Source organism: Heterodontus francisci, chromosome 5, assembly GCF_036365525.1.
Source record: "Heterodontus francisci isolate sHetFra1 chromosome 5, sHetFra1.hap1, whole genome shotgun sequence".
Lineage (NCBI taxonomy): Eukaryota > Metazoa > Chordata > Chondrichthyes > Heterodontiformes > Heterodontidae > Heterodontus > Heterodontus francisci.
The window spans coordinates 111,252,497-111,271,514 of record NC_090375.1 but is presented as its reverse complement, the minus strand read 5'-3'; the positions used below and the strand labels follow the sequence as shown (position 1 = coordinate 111,271,514).

The window sequence follows — 19,018 nt, the reverse complement described above, 5'->3', positions numbered from 1 at the left end:
GATATATGGCCAAGAGGTGGGGGAAAAAAAATCAGCTAAGTGCCAACTTTACTTAGGCAAAAAAGAGTGTTAATTTCCAACAAGAATCTGAAGGATTTTGAATGTTTCTGTCTGCCATAGTAAGCTATATGCAAATGCATACATTTAACAATGCTGAGCTAAAAGCATGCAATTGATTATACTTGCAACTTTTATACCAGACTACCAAATTTCTAACAGCAACTTGCATTTATTTAGTGCCTTTAACGTAGGAACACATCCAAAGGCACTTCACAGAAGTATAAATCAAATAGAAATTCAGATTGAGCCAAAAGGGGAGATATTTGGAGGGGAGGCCAAAAGTTTGGTCAAATAGGTAGTTTTAACAATTGTCTTAAAAAGGAGAGAAAGATAGATGGATTTAGGAAGGAAATTTCAGAGCACAGGGCCTAGATAGCTATAAGCACAGCGCCAATAATGTGGTAAAAAGAGTGGGCGATGTGTCAGATGCAGAGTGTTCTCAGAAGGTTGTAGGGCTGCAAGAGATTACATAAATAGGAAGGGTGAAGCTGATGAAAGCATTTGAAAATTAGGGCGGGAATTTTAAATTTGAGATGGCGGTAGACTACGTACCAATGTAGATCAACGAGCATAGGAACGATGGATGAGCAGTCCTTGGTGTGGGCTGGAATAATTATAGCAGTATTTTTGATGATCTTCGGTTTATGGAGGGTGGAGGATAGGAGCACAGGAGAGCAGTGGAATAGTCAAAGTCCGAAGGTGACAAAAGCATAGATTAGGGTTTCAAAAGCAGATGGAATAAGACAGCAGAGTGAGAGGTGAAAGTTCAGATGCTGGAAATCTGAAATTAAAAACAAATGCTGGAAACACCAAACAGGTCAGGCAGCATCAGTGGAGAGGGGACCTGAAACATTACCCAAACCTTCTCTCCACAGATGCTGCTGAACCTGAGTGTTTCCAGCATTTTCTGGTTTTATACCAATATTTACATATGAGCCTGGAACATAAAAAGGCCAGAATTCATTTGACAAATAAATTTGAAATAAATTCTTCAAATTTCTTAGAAAAGGAGGCCCTGGACTTCAACAAATTTAATATTTTTGACATTTCATTCATTCTAAGGATTGGTGATCTTAATTTACAAGATTTTCTCATCACACCCTGCAAATCTATCTCATCATTTCCAGTATGTCATATTGGGAAAATGTAATTTTTCTTCTCAAAGGGGCACACAATCCACATAGTCTCTTTTAAAAAACTGTTCATTCTTCTAGTGATCTAGCTTTGACAATATTCTATTGACTTTAAAACCTGACCGCCTTTGAAATGCCACCTTTAATTCACTCAAATTTCACTGGTAATGGATGCTAATGACAGTTGTACCACTGTAATTATATTTACTATGAATATTTAAATTCCAATTATTCTAACTTTGAAAAAGCTTGACTTTTCTCAAAACCTTGTACAGCTGGATTAATCACTTAACTCTTTATGAATATACAAAAGACAATAAAGACTTTTCCTCCCCCACCCCACCCCGAGTGTCAAACCTCTTATTCCTCACCAGTCCCCACTCTATCTTGGTTGAAAGTAGATATGCAGACATTGGGAGGTCAGGATCAGGCTTGCCCTTGATTTCCCTCAACCCGCAGTCAACTACCCTGCTGATTCCCACTGTTAGGGCTCATGCAGGAATAGCCCCATCAGTGGGGAGCAGACAGCATCTGTGGAATCGCATTGCAGAGAACAGTCAATACTTCCTGTAGACAGCAAAACAGGCAAAAGAAAAATCATGTTTTTCTTGGAAATTTTCTCTTCAAGACATTGACTTTCATAGAAAATGGTTTTATCACCCAAGAGTACTTCACTCGAGTGGCCATTATTCATAGGAGTATCTAATCAATCACATATTTAGCGTTAACAACTGTGGCTGGATGTATACCTGGAGGTTTGGTGTTATCACATTAGTCAGTGAATATTGGGTACTCTGTAGTTGTATGTCTTTACACTCGCAGAACTCATATGCAAAAGTTCGTGTCCTCAAGCCGACAGGAGGGGTCGGGGGGGGGGGGCAGGGGGCCTCAGGACAAAGAGTCCTGAACAGGTTGAAATAGCCATTTCATTTCCAATGGTACATCTGTGACACTTTCAGACAAGATTCTTGAACCACTTGTTTTTTTTTTTAAAGTGATATCTTAAGCATGTATATTTAATGTCTATCATTTATACTGAAAGTCAATATTAAAATCATTAAAGTTAAAACAGTGAATAGACAGGCAATTATCAAAAATAATTATTTCCATAATAACATTTTACAAGTGGTTCTGGCTTTAATTAAAAGTAATACTCCAACTCGCTAATCCTAAATATCTATTAGGCTAAACGGTCTGAAATTCCTCATGAATTGGACTGCGAGTGTTATTTATGGTGGCATAAAAAAGTCATTTGATGCATTGATTTTACTTTGAACACTTTTGAAATGAATTATCTCCATTGACTGACTTGCCATGTATTGCTCCGATGTGCTATTTTTCTCCTTTTAGTGCAGACCAGAAAATGCAATTTACTTCCCTTACCTTTTCTTTCCCCTAGTCTGCTTCTGCTCCTGGTATGTCCAGCAATCTACAAAGCTAGAGTACCCACCTGCCACCATGGTCAGAGTCACGAAATCCCTTTGATTGGGCAGCGCAAGCGATTCTGTAAGCGCGAGCCAGACACCTTCGTTTTGGAAAGGCCAACGGTGACCCACTCCTTCATTTCAAATAAAGGACAGAGTACGACTTCACGGAATATGCAGAGACATCACAATCAGGGAAAAAGCAGTCTGGAAAAGAAAGTCCAAATCCCAAAGTTCGAACTCTACTTCCCTATGACTTTTCTCCCAGGTTACTCGCTGCAGTATCCAGGAGATAATTCTCAATTAATTCCTGGAAACTCAGCCAATCCTGGAAGTTTGGGAACGCTACTTATATTTCAGCCAAGCCAATCTAGCCTTTACCCAGCACCTACATATACAATTCCAGCAAGGATTATTAGATAGCAATCAAAAGTGGGGAACCGCAGTCAAATCCCATACCAATCCCAGCTAAAATCAGCTAACTCAGTAGATTGGGGACTTAATCGAATCTGTACACCAAAGCTACTCACTAGATCAAGGCTGTTAATCTCAAAATCCTATTTCAACTAATATTGAAATGTTAAAATGAAAATACAGAATAAAATCAATACAGAATTATCCTTCAAAATCAATGCACAGCAAAATTTGATTTATTTTCTTATATATTTGTTCTCGGGTGGGAAGCATGCTGAATTTTGACCTAGTGATGAAGGAATAGCAATATAGTTTGAAGTAAGGATGACATTTGGAGGTGATAATGTTCTTACAATGCTGCTCTTACCCTTCTCAAATGGTGCCATTCGCAGGGCCTGGAGCTATTGTCAATCGAAATGACTCCAGATCCACAGCAATGTGGTTGACTCTTACATGCCCTCTGAAATGGCCTAGCAAGCCACTCAGTTGTCACCACCACCTCAAGGGCAATTAGGGATGGGCAATAAATGTTGGCCTGGCCAGCGACACCAACATCCCATGAATGAATAAAAAAAAGTTGAAATGACACTAGCAAGTTGCCGTAGTGCATCTTGTTGATGGTACATACTGCAGCCACAATGTGCCTAAAATGCAGATGACAGATATTGATTATAGTGGCAGAGGCAAATGAGTGGGATTTTTTTTTCCTGATGGTGTTGAATTGGAGTGCTGTAGCTACATCTGTATAAGCAGGTGAACATTCCATCATACTCCTGATGTCAGTGCTGTAAATGGCAGATTGGCATTGAGCAGTCAGGAGGCAAACAAACTGGCAGATATATTTAGCTTCTGCCTTGCTATTGTATTGACACAGTTGCTCCTGTTAAGCTTCTGGCCAATGGTGTTCCCCAGAATGTTGCTGATGCAGGACTCAGCAACTGTGGTGCCACTGAATGTCAGGATAAGGAGCTTGGGCCTTCTTTTGGTGGAAATGGGTCACAACCTGGCACTTATGTAATGTGAATGTTACCTGCCACTCGTCAGCTCAAGCCTGGCTTTGTCCAGCTCCTACTGAGCCAAGGACGCTGCCTAATGAACCCCTGCATCAAAGACCAGGGCTGCGGTGATTGTGCTCCAAGAACCAAGGCCAGCTTCCTGTATAAAAGCAAAATACTGCGGATGCTGGAAATCTGAAACAAAAACAAGAAATGCTGGATTCACTCAGCAGGTCTGGCAGCATCTGTGGAAAGAGAAGCAGAGTTAACGTTTCGGGTCACTGACCCGAAACGTTAACTCTGCTTCTCTTTCCACAGATGCTGCCAGACTTGCTGAGTGAATCCAGCATTTCTTGTTTTTGTTCCAGCTTCCTGTATGTCTGGTCTGGCTTCAGCCACTGGTGGGTCTTCCCACTGACTCAGCATTAGCACTGTTCCCTAGTGCTATACTCAGTCAAATGCTACCTTGATGTTGAGGGCAGCTGCTCTCATCTCTGCTCTGGCATCCAGCTCGTGCTTTTTCTGAAATTAAGATTGACGAGATCTGGAGCATCATGATTCTAGCAGAACCCAAACTGAGCATCTGTGACCGTGTTACTGGTTTTGCTTGACAGCATTATTGATGACTTCTTCCATCTCTTATGATTGGGAGGAGGTACATAAGTCAGCAATTACCATAGTTATATTTATACTGTGCCTTTATCATGAAACATCCCAAGTTGCTTCACAGGAGTGTTTGTCAAATTTTGTTTGATCTTAGCCACATAAGGAGATATTTGGGCAAGGTTTTAAGGAGTGTCTTAAAAAGGAAGAAAAAAAGAGGCTGAGAAGTTTATGGAGGGAATTCCAGAGCTTAAGGCCTTGGCAGCTGAAGACACAGACAACGGCAGAGTGATTAAAATCAGGAATGCTCAAGAAGCCAGAAGTGTAGGAGTGCAGGTATCTCGGAGGGTTTTGTGGCTGGAGGCGACTATGGAGACAGGGAAGGATGAGGTCGTGGAGGGATTTGAAAATAAGGATGAGAATTTTAAAATTGAGTTGTCGCTTAACCAGGAGCCAATGCAGAATAGTAAACACAGGAGTGATGGGTGAACAGGACCTGATGCGAGTGAAGACACAGGCAACAGGGCTTTTTATGACCAAATTTACAGAGTAAAACATGGGAAGCTGGCCAGGAGCGCATTGGAAGGGTCAAGTCTAGAGGTAAAAAAGGCATGGAAGAGGGTTTCAGCAGCAGATGCGGCAAGGGTGGAGTCGGGCAAGGTTGCAAAGGAGGAACTAGGCAGTCTTAGCGATGACACGGATACATGGTCAGAAGCTCATCTCGGGGTTAAATGTGATCAGTCTGGTTCAGGCAACTGTGAGGCTGGGTGAGGAACGGAGTCTGCGGCTAGGAACAAATCAACTGCTTCAAGCTTCCCAATATTTAGTTGAGGGAAATTTCTGCTCAACTAGTTCCGATTGTCTTGACAAGCAGTCTGACAATTTAGAGACGGTAGAGGGTCGTGAGAGGTGGTGATGAGGTAGAGCTGGGTGTCATCAGCATCTACGTGCAAAGTGACGCTGTCTTCGGATGATGTCGCTGAGGGACCATATGCAGATGAGAGATGGGGGGGGGTGGGGGGGAAGGAGAAGGGGGCAGAAGGCCAAGGATAGATTCCTGGGGGAACACCAGAGGTAATAGTGCAGAAGCAGCAAGAGAAGCCATTGCAGGTGATTCTCTGGCTAAAACTGGATAGATAAGAATGGAACCAGCTAAGTGCAGTCCCACCCAGCTGAACGGAGAAATGTTGGAGGAGGATAGTATGGTCAACTGTGTCAAAGGCTGCAGACAGGTTGAGAAGGTCAAGGAGGGATGGCCCTTAGTCAGTCACATAGAACGTCATGTGACTTCGACCAGAACTGTTTCACTGTGGCAGGATGGAATCCTAACTGAAGGGATTCAAACAGAGTTCTTGGAAGGATGGGCACAGATTTGAATGAGCATGCATGAACATGAGCACACGCACACAGAAAATCAAGTGAAGGACAACAAACCTCCATTTATAATACACCTTACAGCAGTCTCCCAAAGCACTTTACAACTGATTCTACTTCAAGAAAAAATCTTGTTACTTGTCGGCAAATGTTGTAGACAATTTAGGCAGAAAGTCCCACACAGCAAATGAGATGACCAGAGTTTTTTTGTTGGAGAAAAAAACATTATCCAGGATGCCAGAACTGGTAGTGTTATAACTAACAGTGCTATAGAATATTTTACAACCGACTGAGTAAGAGACAATGACTTAGTTTAATGTATCAACACAATACTGTATTTAAATGCCACCTTGGATTATGTGATGTCCATTATGGGGCTTAAATTAGCAACCTTCTGACTAAGCAGCACCTGTTTTAATTCTTTGCAGACAACCCCACTGCCTTCAGCCATTTGAGCAGTGGGGTCTGCAATACACAATCAGAACAATTTATACCCTGAATCTTTTTAATGATTCAACATTAATCAGAAAAGGAATCAGTGCTACAATGGCAAGTATCATTAGAAAGCATGGTCCAAGCAGTGAGGACTGCACTGATTTATCCCTGTACCCAAGTTCTTTTGTATGCATCAGGTCTGTCGATGGATTGAGTACCTCCCCTTCTACTACTGCACTGACCTTTTTAGATTTATGTGCTTGAGGCCTGGAATGGTTCTAAGCCTGACTGCAGAACTTGAGCACATAATCTGACTGAACTTCAGTGCCATACTTAGGAAATTCTGCATCGTTAGAGGTGTCATCACTTGGATAGGAATATAAACCAGTACCCCATTTGCCAGCTTGGGTGGATGCAAATATCCCAGGTCACGGCGAGAAGAGGAGCAGGGCAATTCTTCTGATGTCTTGGTCAATATCCAACTCTCAACCACCACCAGAAACAAATTAACTGGCCATTCATTTCTCTGCTGTTTACAGGACCTTGCTGAGTGCAAATTAGCTGTCTTGTTAACTTATATAAAGGGAACTGCAATTCATAATCCACTGAATTACATATGAAATGTTTTGGGTCATCATGATTTGAAAAGTGTTATACAAATGCAAATTGTTCCTTTAAAAATTTTAGTGGAAGGTGTAATGAATATTTGAAAATAAACCTAGTTGCTCTCAGCTTAGATTTTTGAGACACAGAATCCATTTACTTTCAGGTCAGTCCTTGCCCCAGTTCTCCTCCTGCTGGATCTATAATTCTCCAGGCACTGCCTGCTCTCCAGCATCTCACCGAAGACCTTCTATCTTTAGGGAACCAACAAGAATTTATAGCTGAAAATTGTCATCTGTGCTTTGGATTTGCTTTCTTTTGATCTATTCTCAAATCCACAAGTATTAACTTGTCAAATGCCTTAACATTCAAGTGATTTAATTGCCAGTTACAAGAAGTGTTTAAAAAATACAGTGCCAATCTTACAGCAGTGCTGTCTCCAACAGCTCCAATTTCAGCAGCAGCACTGAAAAGTAAGAGAGGTGGTGCAGAGACCATATCAACAGCAGAGCTTATGTAGCTGTGTATAATGCTGCTACCAGCTGCAGCTCCAACTAGCCACTAACCACACTGATTTCAGACAAGCTGTGTACCTAGCCTAACTATTACCACATTGTTTGCCTTTAATGGTCCTTCTCCAGGATCAAAAGTCACTATTGCAACTTTCGTACAACTTGTTTTGTGTTAAAGATACTTTGCTTTATAAACATAGCAAATTCTGCTGGAAGCATGCTGCACAATATAAACTGATCAGAAAATAAGGCAAGACCTTGCAGAATTGCTGGACTTTATGCCTTGTCCTTACATAAACAAGAATATAAATTTTTTTTGTTATTCTCTACCTAAAACAAGGGAACCAATACTTGCAAAAATAAACTTTACTGCTCTGTACTTAGGGTACAGTAATCTTACATCAGTCTTCGGCAGTTGAGACCCATTAATAATGCAAAATCATGAAAATAAAATCCTTCCAAAGTGTACATTTCAGGTTTAAGAAAAAGGAATGTATGCAATGACCATCAATGCTCAAATGAAGATTTTTACCTGATTCGTCTGGCTGGTTAAATAAGGTTCAAAATCATCATCGTTCACTGTGTCTTTTTGATGCATCGAACCGTTCTGAACTGTAATTAAAAACATTCCATTAGAAAATGCTCTTAATACAGTCATCTTTGAAAACCCAACATTTTTTTTTTTAAAGTTTTATATTGGACTGTGTAACAGGATATAACCACCAGAGTCAACGGTGAAAAGGTAGCTCATGAAATGCTAATGGATTTATAAACTCGCAGTTTCAGAACATACTGCATGAGCATATATAGTACGCTTAACGAGAACATGTAGTTTATAACTTGCGGATCATTGCTTTTCCTTAAAAAGAAAGTTTCATTGCTGTACGATACCCAAAAAATTTCAGATATTGAAGCAGAACTATAATATGGATGCAAAAGATAGAGGATAACACATGACAATAATCTTATCAATAGTTACCTATCATATCAAAGTAGATGAAAGAATCTTGAATGATTAATAGTCCAACATCTAAACTATCATCCCTCCAAAACTGGCAATCAAGAAATTATTCCAAAAAAAAATTAAACTGGATGATGCAGTTTTACAATGGCATAAGTACTGTACCATGTAATGCACAATATATTATTTTGTTAATACAGCACGACTTTATGGCCAAAATAAGTTTAACTGTACAAGTAAACAGAGCTTGAGGTCAGATTTTAATTATTTGTTCAGCGAACTGTTTAGATTGGAATGTGCAACTCTGAAAAAGTAAGCATTTTAAGATTGTTTGCGCAGTACAAAGTGCAGCATATGCACATGCAATTTTGAATATATTACCGGATCTCCTAAAGCATTGCTAGTGTTAAGTTAGATATTTGGCTTTACAAAGAACAGGAATTTTATACTATGCAGAAATCAATACATTACTCTGCTATGGTGATGTGTCGCTTTTTGGGTAACAGTCTAATTGTTAAGTAAACACAAATTCAGGTCGCTTAAAGTGGACAAGAACATGGCAGATAGAATACAATGTGGTGAAGTTGAAGTTATCCACATTGGCAGGAAAAATAAAAAAGCAGATTATTTTTTGAATGCTGAGAGACTGGGGAAATGTTTGCATTTAGGAGGAACCTGTGTGTCCTTGTACATGAATCACAGAGATAATATGCAGGTACAGCAATCAATTAGGAAGGCAAATGGTAGGTTCGCTTTTGTTACGAAGGGATTGGAGTACAAGAGTAAAAGCAGTCTTATTACAATTATACAGAGCATTGGTGAGGCCATACCTGGGATACTGTGTACAGTTTTGATCTCCTTACCCAAGGAAGGACATACTTGCTCTAGAGAGTGTAACTGAACTAGAGCTAGATCTAAATCTCAACTGATCTAGAGAGATCTAATTGAAACATCTAAAACTAAGATACTAAGAAAACGTTTTCCTGGTTGGGGAATCTAGAACACAGGGTTACAGTCTCAGAATAAGGGGTCAGCCATTTGGGACAGAGACAAGGAAAAAGCTCTTCACTGAAAGAGTTGCGAATCTTTAGAATTCTCTAACCCAAAGAGCTGTGGATGCTCAGTTGTTGTGTATTTTCAAGACAGAGGTCGACAGAGTTTTGGGTACAAAGGGATATTGCGAGAAGGTAGAGCTGAGGTAGAAGATTTTATTGACTCAAAGGGCCAAATAGTATATGCCAGCTCCTATTTCTTATGTTCTTAAATAGAGTTTTATTGTTGTTTGGTCAGATAATTCCATAAATATTGGCGACCACACTCTGGAAGTGGTTCAAGAGTTCACCTACCTAGGCTCAACTATCACCAGTAACCTGTCTCTCGATGCAGAATTCAACAAGCGCATGGGAAAGGCACCCTCTGCTATGTCCAGACTGGCCAAGAGAGTGTGGGAAAATGGCGCACTGACACAGAACACAAAAGTTCAAGTCTATCAAGCCTGTGTCCTCAGTACTTTGCTCTACGGCAGCGAGGCCTGGACAACGTACGTCAGCCAAGAGCGACGTCTCAATTCATTCCATCTTCGCTGCCTCCGGAGAATCCTTGGCATCAGGTGGCAGGACCATATCTCCAACACAGAAGTCCTCGAGGTGGGCAACATCCCCAGCATATACACCCTACTAAGCCAGCGGCGCCTGAGATGGCTTGGCCATGTGAGCCGCATGGAAGATGGCAGGATCCCCAAGGACACACTGTACAGCGAGCTCGTCACTGGTATCAGACCCACCGGCCGTCCATGTCTCCGCTTTAAAGACGTCTGCAAACACGACACGAAGTCCTGTGACGTTGATCACAAGTCGTGGGAGTCAGTTGCCAGCGATCACCAGAGCTGGCGGGCAACCATAAAGGCAGATCTAAAGCGTGGCGAGTCGAAGAGACTTAGCAGTTGGCAGGAAAAAAGACAGAGGCGCAAGGAGAGAGCCAACTGTGTAACAGCCCTGACAACCAATTTTATCTGCAGCACCTGTGGAAGAGTCTGTCACTCTAGAATTGGCCTTTATAGCCACTCCAGGCGCTGCTTCACAAACCACTGACCACCTCCAGGCGCTTACCCATTGTCTCCCGAGACAAGGAGGCCAAAGAAGAAGGTGGTCAGATAATTCTGCAAGTTGCAAAACTGATCAATTTCAACTACAGGTCAGAAGTGCCCAGCATTAATTAGCCTTTCTTTTTAAAAAAAAGATTTTCATCTGTAACAGTGTGATGGATCCATACACTGCCAGATAGCATTTTTTTTTAAATTATAAATTAAAGAGCAAAGCTAACAAAGCTAAATGATTTGCTAGGAGGACAGGAATATTTTACCATATAATGCACAAGTCATTATTCAAGTATTGGTGTGCTTACAAAGACTAATTAAGTAATCACTGGGCGAGTTCATACACTGGTCAATTTAGAGCTGGAGACATCATGGCTCTGGTGGGTGCTGTTTGCTCTTTTCTTGCCTCATGTAATACAGAAATTTGCATTGGAGAGTGTGACTCTTAAATATGACAGACAGGAAGAGTATGCATGTGTAAAGTTTTTACAATTCTAACAACCTGGCTTATGGTAAAAAGATTTGCTACTTTATAAAGATAGAAGCATACTGTATTATTGTTCTAGCAAAGTGTAAATGCTGTCTCCAAGGCTACAAAATGGAATTGATGCTAAATAAACACTAGATTGGTTCAGAGATCAATTAAGTGCTATTGATAAATAAAGTTAATACAGATGTCAGTTAAGAAGCTGCAACCATTTGGGTTCCAGTTGAGTTCCTATATTTCTACATATTTCTCTTTGAAGTGGCACTGAAATCTTTGAAGGCGAGACTTGAAGTGCTACAGCCAGGAAATGCGAATTACAACAGTGCTTTCCAATACAATATCATTGGCCACCTGACTAATTGGGAATCCCGATGTGGCTAATTGTATTTCTATACAGGGTACAGCTGAGAAACACCAAGGGCAAAAAAGGTTAGTGGGGGTTGTATATAGACCCCAAAACTGTAGTGATGTTGGGAATGGCATTAAACAGTAAATTAGAGGTGCATGCCATCTGCATAATCTGCAGATAGATTGGACAAATCAAATTAGTCACAATACCGTAAAGGAGGAATTTCTGGAGTATATATAGGATGGTTTTCTAGACCAATACGTTGAGGAACCAACTAGAGAACAGGCCATCCTAGACTGGGTACTGTGTAATGAGAGAGGAATAATTGATAATGTAGTGGTGCGAGACCCCTTGAGGACGAGCGACTATAATGTGATAGAATTCTTCATCAAGATGGAGAGTCACGTAGTTGATTCTGAATCTAGGATCCTGAATCTTAGTAAAGGAAACTACGAAGGTATGAGGCGCGAGTTGGCCATCACGGATTGAGAAACGTTACTTAAAGGGATGACGGTGGAGAGGCAATGACAAACATTTAAAGAGCGCATGGATGAACTGCAACAATTGTTTATCCCTGTCTGGCGTAAAAGTAAAACGGAAAAATAGCCAAATCATGGCTTACAAGGGAAATTAGAGCTAGATTTAGATCCAAGAAAGAGGCATATAAATTTGCCAGGAAAAACGGACCTGTAGATTGAGAGCAGTTTAAAATTCAGCAAAGGAGGACCAAGGGATTGATTAAGAAGGGGAAAATAGAGTACGAGAGCAAGCTTGTGGGGAACATAAAAACTGACTGTAAAAGTTTCTATAGGTATGTAAAAAGAAAAAGATTGAAGACAAATGTAGGTCCCTTAGTCAGAAACAGGGGAATTTATGATGGGGAACAAAGAAATGGCTGAACAACTGTATGCATACTTTGGTTCAGTCTTCACAAAGGAGGACACAAATATCATACTAGAAACGTTGGGGAACACAGGGCTTAGTGAGAGAGAGGAACTGAAAAGAAATCAGCATTAGTAGAGAAATAGTGTTGGGGAAATTGATGGGACTGAAGGCCGATAAATCCCCAGGGCCTGATGGTATGCATCCCAGAGTACTTAAGGATGTGGCCCTAGAAATAGTGGATGCATTGGTGGTCATCTTCCAAGATTCTATAGACTCTGGAACAGTTCCTACAGATTGGAGGGTAGCTAATGTAACCCCACTATTTAAAAAGGGAGGGAGAGAGAAAGCAGGGAATTATAGACCAGTCAGCCTGACGTCAGTAGTGGGGAAAGTTCTAGAGTCCATTATCAAAGAATTTATAGCAGAGCACTTGGAGAACAGTGGTAGAATTGGGCAGACTCAGCATGGATTTACAAAAGGGAAATCATGCTTGACAAATCTACTAGAATTCTTCGAGGATGTAACTAGTAGAGTTGATGAGGGGAAGCCAGTGGATGTGGTTTATTTGGACTTTCAGAAGGCTTTCGACAAAGTCCCACATAAGAGATTAGCATATAAAATTAAAGCGGATGGGACTGGGGGTAGTGTATTGCGATGGATAGAAAATTGGTTGGCGGACAGGAAACAAAAAGTAGGGATAAATGGGTCTTTTTCCGAATGGCAGGCAGTGACTAGTGGGGTACCGCAGGGATTGGTGCCAAGACCCCAATAATGATTTAGATGTGGGAACTAAATGTAATATCTCCAAATTTGCAGATGACACAAAACTGGGTGGGAGGGTGAGTTGTGAGGAGAATGCAGAGAGGCTTCAGGGTGATTTGGACAAACTGAGTGAGTGGGCTAATGCATGGCAGATGCAGTATAATGTGGATAAATGTGTGGTTATCTACTTTGGTAGCAAAAACTGAAAGGCAGATTATCTGTGAAAGAGGGGAATATGCAACGAGACCTGGGTGCTCTCGTACACCAGTCGCTGAAGGTAAGCATGCAGATCCAACAGGCGGCAAAAAAGGCAAATGGTATGTTGGCCTTCATAGTGAGAGGATTAGAGTACAGGAGCAGGGATGTCTTGCTGCAATTATACAGGGCATTGGTGAGGCCACACCTGGGACATTGTGTGCAGTTTTGGTCTCCTTACCTGAGGAAGGATGTTCTTGCTATAGAGGGAGTGCAGAAGGTTTACCAGACTGATTCCTGGGATAGTGGGACTGACACATGAGGAGAGATTGGGTCAGTTAGGATTATATTCGCTGGAGTTCAGAAGAGTGAGGGGGGATCTCATAGAAACCTATAAAATTCTAAGGGGACTAGACAGGATAGATGCAGGAAGAATGTTCCCGATGGAGGGGGAGTCCAGAACCAGGGGTCATAGTCTAAGGATATGGGGTAAACCTTTCAGGATCGTGTTGAGGAGCAATTTCTTCACCCAGAGAGTGGTGATCCTGTGGAATTCACTACCACAGAAAGCAGTTGAGGCCAAAACAGTGTATGTTTTCAAGAAGGAGTTAGATATAGCTCTTGGGTCTAATGGGATCAAAGGGTATGGGGCGAAAACCGGAACAGGTTACTAAGTTGGATGATCAGCCATGATCATAATGAATGGCGGAGCAGGCTCGAAGGGCCGAATGGCCTACTCCTGCTCCTATTTTCTACGTTTCTATTAGTAAACAAGAGTAACAGGTTCCGTTGCTGGGCAAGCAATCTCAATATTTATATTTGCATGGCATATAGGTGTATTTGAATTTTTTTTGTACATGCTGGTAAAATGATAAGACAAAAATAAAGTGTGCGACTGTTTTGTTTGATCATGGTACTTGCTTGGTTACTGAATGGCAGAAGTATGTTAAGTAAATATATGCACGTGAAGTACATTTACTTGCAATGTTCGAGTTGTGTTTTCTACTAAAATTAGTGCATGTGCCTAAAACATACTTGTGTCTAGTCACCAATTTCACACTGGACAACAATGCACAAGACATACTATTTTCATGTTATACTTATGGGTCGATAGTTGATTTCCATTTTGTTGGACAAGGGATTTATTCTGTTTTTGATCAGTTTTTGTGTAGACATCAACCATCAATGCATTCCATATACTCAAGGTTTGAGAAGATCAAAAATTAATGTAATTACAAGTTTAATATGAAATCTGCAGTTAATGACTAGGAAATCCAATGTGCATGCATATTGTAAATAATGCAGGGCTCAAAATGGTTTCTCAGAAGACACTACATAAAGTAAATTAAATATTGTTTTCCTTTCGCCAATACACATTTTCCACCAGCTAGATAAGATTGTTTGAGCTGCAGATTTTGCTTCTGCTACATATAACTGCCAGATAAAATGGTCATATGGCAAGTCAAAAAATGTAAAGATGTCAGGTCTCCTCCATGCCAGCAATCAAACATGTTACTTCCACATGGCAGTGCATATGGCAGCAAATTTAAGAGCCTTTAAAACAGGGATGAAGGCTTTCAGGCCTCTACAGCTTTAAATCAGAGTGTCAACTTTACATCCAAATGACAATAACTCAAGCACATGAGATCCCATCAGCAGTAAACAATACACACTACAATTAGCTGGGTTCAGCAAATATGCACAAACAGAAAGTGAGGTCAGAGCTTGATACATTCTTAAACACTTAGTTCGTTTTCCTGCATAATGTGGGCACACGGTCAGAGCGCTGGATTTACTTTACTGCACAATGTGAGCACATGGTCAGAGCGCTGGATTTTCCTAGAGAAAATGCAAGCATTTTACAATCCGAAAAGTAATTCCATTGTGGACTCATTTTCAGTTGCTCTGTCAAAGTAACAGTGAGGCTAATTGCGGTTGCCATTGTTTATACACAAATGGCACAGCAACTCCAAGCAAGACGCAGATGTGCGGTTAAACTTAATGTTGTTGTCCGACTTGTGAAAGTCCGCCATTACCTTCGCAAAAATACATCTTGCCGTCTGCCTCACCATTAAAATGTATTAAATGACCATGAAATTGCTGTATTTGCACATTAGATACAAACTACAGGCATTCACTATTACAAGCGTAGAATCTCATTTCTTCAGGTTTTCGTTGGTACTGGAGACTGCAAAAGGTAATTTCTAAAATTTTTCCTTTCTGCCTCTATCGCTCTCTCAATCCAATCTTCTTTTCTCCCTTTTTCTGTAGCGGATTTGGCATTGAATTCACCCACTCTAATTTATACTCAGTGCAGGAAAATGGGATTAGAATAGGCAGATGCTTGATGGCCAGGACAGACACAATGGGCCAAAGGGCCTGTTTCTGTGTTGTATAACTATGACTCAGTCACTGCAGTCAATTTCACAATACTACAATCTGATTGGTTACAGTGATACAGTTGCTTGTCCTGTTCACTCAGATCCCATATACTACCATTCCCCTTGCTGTGCCATCAGCTCACACTTTCAGAAACTGGCCGCACAATAAATTTAAAAACCTTAACACGCAAGAGCAAGTCTAACTAACAGCAAATGCCATTAGATGCCCTCCCACAGCAACTCATGGCCAATGAGGTGGGAACGCAGTCGATGATCAAGTGAATAAATAGCTACTACTACAAATTTTACACAGCCCAATATGGTGCAATGGAGAATTAAAGCCAGGTCAGCATTAAGACTTGCAAAAGAAAAAAAAACTCTCGCCTCCAGGTCGTCAGTATTTCAAATCATATATTTCATAAACTGAGAACCTAAAATTCCATTATTGTGTTTGCACAAACACAAAAGGATTAGCTATACTTTTTAACTTGTTTGGGTGCCTCAAAGATGTAATATAAGTAACTGTATGAAGCAGTTCAAATGAAATTTGCTAAATTGAGTAAACTTCACATGTTTAAAAATCAAGGAAACACTATGCTGCTTTCAGAAACAATCAAAACCTCAGGCTACACTTATTCCCACATTATGTCAAAAATATTGAAAGAGAAATCAATGCTGTTATATTTATTTTACTTCACTTTCAGACTTTGAAACAAAGAAATGCAGGAAACAAAAATTAGAAGTGAACAATTAAAGTGCAAACAAGTGAAATTAAAGTGGTAAAGCATTACGAAATTCAGCCTGAATGGTTTTGTTACCAGATTCATATGTAGAAAATCAAAGTAAACTAAAACTTGATTCAGGCAAATAAAACATGGAAGCTCATTTGCCTCGGAAGGCAAATTGCTCCTAAAGTTCGAAATCATGTCCTGCCATATGAATACTAAAAGTGTTCTGAAGTTTGATAGAAGTGTAAAAAAAGTTTTCAACGTTTGATTTGATGAGTTCATAAATAAAAGGTGATGTTAGGAAAATGAAGTTAAAGCGCGCTCTAGCAAAACAAACAAAAAAATACAAAAAAAAGTCAAAGCACTCAATCTGTGTGAAATCAACAGAATGAGTAACGGACCAACTCACCTTTACTTCCCTGGCCTTTCGGTCTCTGATGTAGTATCGTGTTTAATAGAAAGAAAAATACAAAAGAAAACAAAAACACAAAAAAGAAAACACCCGTCAGTACCTTATGGAAATCCGGAATTAAATATTAACAAGTTATTTTTTTTAAAATACACCTTGTTGCAACATTGCAAACGACAGGAAGTGTCAGAGCGAGAGGAGAGTTATGGCTTGCGAGGCGGCGGCCGGACTCAGCACTCACTCCCCAGCTGGCAGTCAGTCGATTACCTGATCCACGCTGGTAGCAGACATTCTTCATTAAAGAGCGGCGGCAGGGGCTCGGCCGATTCCTGTTTAACCCGCGCTCCCAGCGGCCCGAGGCAATGCTGGTAAATCCCAGGAGGCGGAGGATGGCGCCACTGTTTGTCTGCCCGCAGCTTTCCCGTGACCTGTATAGTTGTTGAGTCGGCAGCCGGAGTACGTGTCTGTAAAGGTACGATTATTATCTCTCATACACAATGGCGGAGAGCTCCAGCACTCACTTCCGTTCACAGCCTATGACCTTCCGGCATCTGACGTCATTGCGTGAAGGACAACTGAAGAAAAGGGGAAGAAATGAGAGAGGCGGTGCCAGGTGCAATACAGTCCTCCAGCCGAGAGGGCGCCATCAGCTGGAGGACCTCCCCCCGCCAAAAAGAGAAAGAGCGCTGGTCTACTTAGTCCCAACCAGTGCCATCGCCTGGAAAAGTAACGCTATAACAAGAATTATAAAGAGAGAAACAAAAGTTAACGCTTCAGACCTTTCATAAGAACTGGAAAAAGAGATGTTACAGATTTTAAGCAAGTACAGAGGCAGGGAAAAGAGGGAAAGAACAAAAGGGATGGTCTGAGATAGGATGGAAGACAGAAGAGATTAAATGATAGAAGGAATGATGGAAGACAGAAAGGAGATGGTAATGAGACAAGTAAAGAAACAAAAATATGGGTCGAGATACATTAACTCTGCTTCTGTCTTCACAGATGCTGCCAGATCTGCTAAGTATTTCCAGCACTTTCTGTTTTTATTTCAGATTTCCAGCATCCGCAGTATTTAGCTTTGACTTTAGTGTTTAATTTACTGCCCTTTCTCTTCCAGGAATGCATACCTTGAAGAAATTCTGCTCTTCTCTCTGACGGGATTTCCATTTGTCCCTTGTTCCCCTTCATTAATTTCCATTTCCCTCCTGGTGTTTGATAAGGTGTCTATCAAAACTCATTTTCACAGCCACATTTCCTTCCTCAACGACTGTCTCCGGCTCCAACTTGTTCCATGTCCAACTGAAGTTTCATCCTTCATGTTTCGAATCCATCCAGGATTACAGGTATCTCCTAGACATACAACGTTCCTCGGACTGCTGTTCTCGCTACATCCTGAGGTCCACACTCAGTGCCATGTGCCGCCACATGTACACACTCAACCTCTCTCTCCAGAAGCACTGATTCTCCTTATCTTAAAGCTGTCCTGCTCCGCAGTTTCATTCCATCTTTTGTCTTATCCGACACACTAACAAAAAGCTTTTTCTCTTCCTTTCAGGTGTTAAGGAACGCAAGCTCCAGCAGCTCATGGGGACTAATGCCCCTCCGGATTCTTCTTCCCCTTCACTTTCCTCTGACCCCTTGCCGTGTATTCACAATACCCCCTGACCTTTCCATCTCTGATGTTGAATGATCTGTACTTAACAAAGAACTCACCCACAAGAGGAAACATCCTTTCCACATCCACCTTGCCAATAAAAGCAAAATACTGCAGATGCTGGAAATCAGAAATAAAAACAAGAAATGCTGGAAATACTTAGCAGGTCTGGCAGCATCTGTGGAGAGAGAAGCAGAGTTAACGTTTCAGGTCAGTGACTCTTCATCAGAGCTGTCAAGACCATTCAGGATCTTATATACTTCAATCAAGTCTACCCTCACTCTTCTAAACTCCAGTGAAAACAAGCCCAATCTGTCCAACCTTTCCTCATAAGACAACTCACTCATTCCAGGTATCAATCTAGTAAACCTCCTCTAAACCACCTCCAACACATTTACATCCTTCCTTAAATAAGGAGACCAAAACTGCACACAGTATTCGAGATATGGTCTCACCAATGCCTTGTAGAACTGAAGCATATCATCCTTTTATTTTCAATTCCTCTCGTAATAAAGGATAGCATTCCGTTAACCTTCTTTATTACTTGATGTACCTGCATACT

The 19,018-nt window shown here is 41.0% G+C and overlaps 1 protein-coding gene across 2 annotated transcripts in view; it reads right to left on the bottom strand.

Annotated features, from left to right (window-relative positions):
- The window catches only part of ythdf3 (YTH N6-methyladenosine RNA binding protein F3), a 51,816-nt gene extending 34,461 nt beyond the window's left edge, over nt 1-17,355 (bottom strand). Inside the window, exons 1-2 of one of the 2 annotated variants that reach the window (XM_068031907.1) lie at nt 17,073-17,355; nt 8,086-8,165 (exon numbers count right to left, since the gene is read on the bottom strand). In XM_068031907.1, the coding sequence (XP_067888008.1) occupies nt 8,086-8,165; nt 17,073-17,103 (111 nt within the window). In that variant the 5' untranslated portion in view covers nt 17,104-17,355. Of the gene's footprint in view, nt 1-8,085; nt 8,166-16,805; nt 16,887-17,072 lie in introns of those variants that run through there. The other variant, XM_068031909.1, reaches the window with a different exon arrangement.
- Nucleotides 17,356-19,018: the final 1,663 nt, after the last annotated feature.